This window comes from Grammomys surdaster, unplaced genomic scaffold, assembly GCF_004785775.1.
Source record: "Grammomys surdaster isolate TR1022 unplaced genomic scaffold, NIH_TR_1.0 126313, whole genome shotgun sequence".
Lineage (NCBI taxonomy): Eukaryota > Metazoa > Chordata > Mammalia > Rodentia > Muridae > Grammomys > Grammomys surdaster.
This window is the reverse complement of record NW_021621113.1, coordinates 11689215-11696396: the sequence shown is the minus strand read 5'-3', so window position 1 is coordinate 11696396 and position 7182 is coordinate 11689215. Positions and strand designations below refer to the sequence as shown.

General features: G+C 47.0%; 1 protein-coding gene across 2 annotated transcripts; it reads right to left on the bottom strand.

The window, feature by feature from the left end:
• Window positions 1-262: 262 nt before the first annotated feature.
• Pla2g2a (phospholipase A2 group IIA) lies at window positions 263-3807 on the bottom strand. 2 transcript variants are annotated; one of them, XM_028759892.1, is made up of 5 exons: window positions 3736-3807; window positions 2831-2883; window positions 2462-2606; window positions 2122-2231; window positions 263-706 (listed from the first exon to the last, which is right to left on the bottom strand). In XM_028759892.1, the coding sequence occupies exons 2-5, from the start codon at window positions 2871-2873 to the stop codon at window positions 564-566; spliced, it is 441 nt and encodes a 146-aa protein (XP_028615725.1). In that variant the 5' UTR covers window positions 2874-2883; window positions 3736-3807; the 3' UTR covers window positions 263-563. The 2 variants fall into 2 exon arrangements, with proteins under 2 accessions (XP_028615725.1, XP_028615724.1); XM_028759891.1 differs by having other exon boundaries at window positions 3686-3791.
• Window positions 3808-7182: the final 3375 nt, after the last annotated feature.

The window sequence follows — 7182 nt, the reverse complement described above, 5'->3', positions numbered from 1 at the left end:
CTCTTTCCCTCTCTCTCTGTGTCTCCTTCCCTCCCGGCACCTTCCTCCCCTCCTCTTTCTTCCTTTTTTTCTTTCTCTTTTTCCCCAACTCTAAAATTGCAAATAAGTGTGCACTTTATGTACCTGGGTTCTGGGGGTTGAACCCTTATGTTTTCAAGGTAAGCACTTTACAGACTGAGTTGCCTCCCCAGCCTCGAGGCCTGTACTTTTAGTGCTCATACTTTATATCTATCTCATTTTGAGTTATGAGAACACACGCACAGTTGTTTGATGAGTTGCTTTACTTGTGAGAGCCTCCCAGGTCTCTCTTAGGTACTATGAAGCAGGAAGTTGGATGCTAAGGGAAAGGTGGAAGTGGGGCAGATTCAAGGCAGCAGAGTGGTGGGGAAAGATCAGTCTGACACAGCAGGCTTTGGTGTCTCACTCTGGGTGAAGACAGAAGGGTCCTCCCCAGCCTCTAGGATGGGAGGGGAGAGTTTTCTTTATCACTGGAGAACTTGGTTGGGCTGGGAGAGGTGTTAGAGGAGACGCACGTGTCCCCGGTGTTTCAGAAGATGGCTTTTTCAACAACGGGGTGTCTTCCCTCTGCAAAACTTGTTGGGGAAGAACTGGTACTTTAAACTGTAGCTTTTCTTGTTCCGGGCAAAACATTCGGCTGCGGCCTTATCGCACTGGCACAGCTGTTTCTGACAGGAGTTCTGGTTTGCTGAAATAAGGGGAAAACAGACACAGAGCTGATGGTTACTATCTCGTGGCTGTCACTTGTGGGGACCTGACTCTTCCAAGACAAGCACTAGGGTTCCTGGGAAGGCAGAACTCCATCTGACCATCGGATGGGGACACACAGTGACCATACATGGTGCTGGCAGAGGATTGTCTCACTCCCTAGCCAACCTCTTCTAGGGCTTTTTTTGGGGGGTGAGGTGGGGAAGGGTCTCTGTAGCTTAGGGTGCCTTTGAGCTCTCTAAGTAGCTGAGGATGACTTTGAACTTCTGATCCCCCTGCCTCCACATGATTGCTGGGGTTCAGATCATTCTAAAGTTTGCCCATTTGGTTCACCGCTGAGGATGGAAGCCAAGCCCTCATGTATGCTAGGCTAGCACCCAGCCAGCTGAGCTACATAGCTGGCCCTGCTTTCTTGCTAACAGGCCTGCCTGTGTAAGTAAGCCCTAGCTGCAAAGGCCTCAGGATAGATGGACTTGGTGAAAGCCGGTATTGTCCACCCTCTCTCCTTGCCTGAGATTGGTCTTAACGTAGCATCCTGATTGAAGTTCCAAAGGAAGGACTCAACTGGGGCTTCTGCAAAGTGTTCATTTTCCCCTCTCCAAAGAGTCTTAGTGAGGGAAAGCCACAGAGCCCTGGGTTTTTGGGGGTTTAGCACATCTTATAGAATAAGCACAGATGTTGGCAGTGTGCTGGGAGCCCAGGAGCAGGGTTGAACCCGTGCTGTAGAAGTTGACCAGACCTGGCAACATACTTTTGGGAATTCTCACACATCTTTCCAATCTGAGCAAGACTGCAGTACATCCTGACTCACTCTCTCCTGCAGGCAGCCTGGCTCATTTGTGTCCCCTCCCTGAGACCCATCCGGTCTGCAGGCAGCCTGCGTCGTTTTTTTCCTTCAAATGTGCTTCTTGTTTCTTTGCTAAGTAATAGGTCCCTATTGCTGGAGCATACAATGTCCAGAAAGACCTGGCTTCTTGACCGTGGCTTTTCATTGACCCACTGCCCAGACTCATCCTCACCTGTCCAGTGGGCAGCAGAGTGACTGACCCTGTCCTCTTTGACCCTTTGGCCATGCTCTACCCTGTTTGGGGTTTGGTTGTGTGTACTCTGTCTTAGGGGATGTGTGCTTCACTGACTAGGAAACTTTTGGGACTCAGCTTCCATCCTGTTGCTTGTAAGATCCACCTCAAGCACCAGGCTGGGCTAAGGCTTTTGCTGACTTCCTGGTGGGGTCTTCACCACCCTCTTCACCATTTATTCTTGCTTCCTATTCAGCTGTGAGGTTCTTAAAGCAGGGATAAATTCCCTGCCTGCACCAGTAAAGTTCCCAGCATGCATGTGTGTGTTCAACAATCTCGTGAAGGAAGCAGCTGGGCATCTCAGGGTCTTCCTTACCAGAACAGGTGATTTGGCCCCGTCGGTAGGAGAACTTGTAGGTCAGGAATTTTGTTCCACATCTGCGTTTCTCCAGACGGTAGTAGCAACAGTCATGAGTAACACAGCACCTGGTTGGGGGACAGATCTTACTGAGGCTGCCTGGTATCCCAGCATTTCCTTTGACCTTTGATTCTGAGCAGAGACTCAAGAACTTTGGAGTGGTCCAGAGCAGAGCTCCCAGTGTGCTGACCTTGGCTGACTGGGATCCACTGGGACACTTGAGGTAGTGGGTACCGGCTCCCTCCTAGTCCTGTCCCAGCCAGAATGACAGAGGATAGGAGGACTGGGGTGGCCTTACCTATCTGTGGCATCCTTGGGGGTTCCTTTGCCACCCACGCCACAGTGGCAACCATAGAAGCCATAGCTAGTGCTAGCTTTCTTTCCTGTCTTAAGCTGAATCATTTTCCCAAATTCCAGAATGCTCCCCTGGACCTGTACCGAACCTGAAAGGAAATGAAGAAATGACCTGGTAAAGGGTGGTAAACCCTCTGCCCCATCTCTGCCCCATCTCTGGATGGCATCTCTCTGTTACCTTCTCTCTCCACAAATGGCTTCTTCCTCCTCACACTGAAGAAGGGTCAGGCCCACAGGAAGGAAAACCAGGGGATAGGGTGCCTCCCTTCTCAGGTTACTCTCTCATTGTGCTTAGTTCAGGGTCAACTCTTACCAAAGGCCATGATCACAGCTGCTAGCAGTAGGAGGACCTTCATGCTGTCAGCTCTGTGAAGGACAAGAACAGACGGCCTGGGCATTTCCTCCCAGGACAGCTCAGCCTTTACCCCAGCCCCTGCTCAGCTGTCTGACTTAGCAGCCCCAGAGCACACCTGTACACTTGCATGGGGCTAAGTGACAGAGTGCACACAGAGTGGCTTCTGACTGTGCATCACACAAGTCACCTCTGTCCCTTCCTGGCTCCCTAGAACTGTCCCTCATACAGGAACGACGTGGTAATGGGACCATCCTTGCACTTTCTTCAGTCCTCCTGGGAGACTGGACTCGAGGGTTGAAGGCAGCGTCTCCCCTCACTGTATATTCCACCTGCATCCTCAAGTTAGATTCAAGGCTTGGAAATCCCATCCACGGAGTCTGAGCCCAACAGCTTCCTCCCCAACTAAAACTGTACATTCTCTTTGCAAGCCTTTCTGACTCTGCTGACTACGTATATACATACACAATGCCTTTCTATTCTAACACTATGCAAATTACATGTACATACACACATGCTGCCCTTCTAACCCTGTGACAATTACATATATGTACGCACAATGCCTTTCTAACCTGCTACTGATGACGTGTAAACACACATGCTCTCAGATTCTCCCCCCAGCACCCTCACAAACCCATACAACATACTTGTCCATGAATGCTGTCACATACATGTTTACCTGATGGGGGCTCACATCCACAGGCATGTCCATATGCACACACATACTCACATGCATCCACAGGCATGTGCAAATGCACACACATTCTCGCATGCATCCACAGGCATGTGCAAATGCACACACATTCTCACATGTACCTGCACAATCACCCAAATGCATCCAAAGGGCAGGAGTCTCTGGCATGTACCTCTCGGATGGTGGTATGGTTTCTTGTTCAAGGACCTGTGTTGGTTTTTCTGAACTCCAACTGTCCTTAAATAGCTCTTCCCTCTGCAGGGCTGGGGATTGGTGAGCCACAGGGATGGGTGAGCCACCAGGATGGGGAGGTGGGTGTGGCCAAATAGTGGATTCACAGATGGGCATACCCAACACCCTGGGTAATTCCCCTTTCTTCCCCCAACAGCTGGCAGAGAAGCTTTGAGGGCTGGAAAAGCCTTCATACCATGGATTGCCCCCATCATAAATTTTAGCTGATTTCAAAACCTCTCTCAGCTGCTGAGAAACAGTGCCCAGCTCCTGACTGGGGAACTTTCCATAAGCCTATCTGGGTGTGGCTACCAGACACCTCCCAGCAGCCACTTCCGAGAATGTGCAATGACTGTATACAGTGGAGGAAATGGGTGTATGGAAGTCTGGGATGTTTCTTCTGATAAATTGTGACATTTGGGGATAGGAAAGGGAACATTGATTCTGTATGTTTTGTTCACTTCATCTGTCAATCACTCATTCATTTGATCACAGAAGCTTCTGTGTAGTTTCAAGGTCATGCAGGCTTCTTGGGAGGTGATAGGGATGAGTTCTGGGGACCCCGACTGTCCACTCCAGCAAGGGAAGGGTTGGATGATGTGAAGCCTCTGTCAACCAAAGGGCCAACGCCTCCATATTTTTTTCTTTCTCCTCTTCACTCTCCTTCTCTTCCTCTCTCCTCTCACGATTTCTTCTGTGTGTGTTTATGTGTTTGTGGTTGTTCCCGTGTGTGCAGGTGTGTGTGTGTGTATGTGTGTGTGTGCACGAGCAGGTGTGTATGCAGGTTGTGTGCATGCATGTGGCATTCAGAGGACAGCCTTCTGCCTTAGATATCGTTCTTCAGGAGCTGTCTGCTCTGGGTTTGTTTGTTTGTTTGTTTGTTTCATTGGTTGATTGGTGTTTGTTTGTTTGTTTGTTTGTTTGTTTGTTTTTTGAGACCTGGAGCTCACAAAGTAAGCTAAGCATACTGCCCAGCAAGTCCTAGGGATCTGGCTATCTTGACCCCCACCCCCACCCCCAGCCATGGGGTTAAAAATGTGTGCTGTCACACCTGGCTTTTTCACATGGGTCTGGAGACTGAACTCAAGTCCTTGGGACTGCAAGGCAAGCACTTAACTATTGAGCCACCTTACCAATCCCATAGGAAGTTTTAAATCTGGAAAAATCCAGCAGCTTTTCTCCAAAACTACTCTAGAGCTTAGACAAGGGCCTGCCCTGGCCTTTAAGGGATGGAGCTGAGGTGGGACACAGAGTTGGATCCTACTTGAGGCTGTGGAAGCAAAATTCTTAGCATGGGTTGAAGGCAGGGGTTGGGGGGGGCAGATCCCTGGCCTTATAACTTTCTCCAACTGTATTTGGGGCTAGAAGCTGATGGTCTCTGGAAACTTAACATCCTCTTGCTTATTCTGTGGCTGAAAACCTCTGACTTCTTTTCTCTCTAACTCTCTGCTTTAATGTATGCTATATCTTTAGTTTATAACTCTCTGTTCTTTATTAAACACTGTATTTTTACTTTTTTGACTCTCTGTGCTTTATTAAGCACTGAAACTTAACTCTTTCTTACTGTTCTGTGCTTAAGTAAGTGCAATTCCCCCACCCCCATAATTCTTTAAGCTTAAATAAACGCTGGTCTCTTACTCTGTAGCTTCTTATTATTTGTGGTTAACTAGGTGCTAATTTCTGGGAAATTAACACATGCTGTTTAGCAGCAGGGGATTAAATAAAAGGATTTATTGCTAGAGCTCCTTTCTCTGGTGAGTCAGTTAGGAGGTCCTCACTGGCCAGAAAAAAAAAAAAAAAAAAAGGAAAGAAGTCACTCACACAGACCAAACATACCTTGGGTGAAGCAGAAACAGTAACAAATCTTTTTAAAATTGCTTTTGGTTCTTTATAGCTGTTAGAGAAAAAGTTCTCTATGTAAGAAAGAATTACCTCATAGATAAAATGTTACACAAAAGGAAGTAGCAGAAGGATATCAGTAACAAGTTCAAAGCAGTATTTCATTCTGTAAGCTCATTGTAAGTCCAAAGGAACAGTGCTTACACGACCTCGCTTTAGCATAGTGTACACCTGTGACTTCATCCTTTGATCTGACCTAGAATGAACATTTTTCCTTGGTCATAAATTTGTCCCAAGCCTATTTCTCTTTTTAGTGTAATTGTGTAAGCTCATTGTATTTCTTACTATGTAGCCTTTACTTACTATTATATTAGGAGTGGGCACATTCTGTTCTTGATTCTACCTTTCTTACATCTTTCTGGCAAAACAACTAAAGCCATCTCCTTAAATGGTTTCCTAAAATTATTTGACTCAAATCAGGAGTTCTATAAAATCATTAATTCATCTAAATAACAGTAATTCATGAAAGTTGCTCTTTAGGCTGCAATAAATCTGCCCAATAGGGTGGGCTGATACCCAGGAATCCTTAGGCTATGTAATAGTGGCAGGAGAGGAATATCAGCAGCGAGGAACTATCCTGAGAGGAAGTCTCTTGGGACCTTGACTCTAAGAGCTCATACATCCTAAGACATACAAAATAGTGGGCCATCTCCAAGAAGGTCACCTGCTAGCCTTAGCCTTTTCTAGTTGGCTCCCGACAGAGCTTAATAGAGAGGTATCCAGGGGAATAGTGCGATTGTAGATTTGCCTTGACTGTCCCTAGTCCTTGCTTGTTTGGTGACTGGCCTACTAATGCTTCCTGGCTCCATGATGGTCTTATTTTCCAGTCTTCAGGGATACAGTGACCCCAACCCTACCCTCTGCCCCTTCCTTCAACTTATGCTAAGGATTTTGCTTCCATGGCCTTAAGTGAACCATCCAACACGAGTCTTTCAGACATTCCTATAGTAGAGGTTTTGTGTAGCCTCCCAGTGGTCATGAATGAACTGGGTTTACCTGAAAGAGGGGCTGGAAATGAAAAGGAGATGGAGGGGCAAGAGAAGTATGAAGCCAAAACAAAGTTTTCTGATCAAGGCTCCACGTTTAATGTTCAGCTCTTGTATATATGTATTTCCCTATAGGGAAAGCCCCACCTAACTCATTCTTTGTTTCAGCCAGATTATGTTACAAGGCAAGCTCAGCAGACAGTCTATTCTTCTAAGTTCCTGTATGAAGTTGTACCTTCAGCCAAGGTGGATGACTCCTCCTAGGTCCTATTGCAATAGGTCTATTGTGGAAACAAAGTCTTTCTGGCCTGCTCAAGGCTACCAGAGGACACAATTCCCCTTTATTAGTTTTTAAAAGATGAGTAGTACCAATAACTGGATGGGAACACAAGATTTACTTGTTTTCCATCATCCTGTCTAGGGTAAAGAGTGGCTGGGTAACCGTGCCTGCCTTAGGTCGGTGTCTATATTTCTCCTTATTACCCGTCATGGAGAACATACAT

Excerpts from the sequence above, each read along its gene's own strand:
- Pla2g2a (XM_028759892.1), bottom strand. The coding sequence starts at position 2,873 with ATGAAGGTCCTCCTACTGCTAGCAGCTGTGATCATGGCCTTTG. Across the intron at positions 2,607-2,830 it reads AGCTGTGATCATGGCCTTTG|GTTCGGTACAGGTCCAGGGG; the intron begins GTAAGAGTTGAC and ends ATTTCCTTTCAG. Across the intron at positions 2,232-2,461 it reads CCCAAGGATGCCACAGATAG|GTGCTGTGTTACTCATGACT; the intron begins GTAAGGCCACCC and ends TCCCCCAACCAG.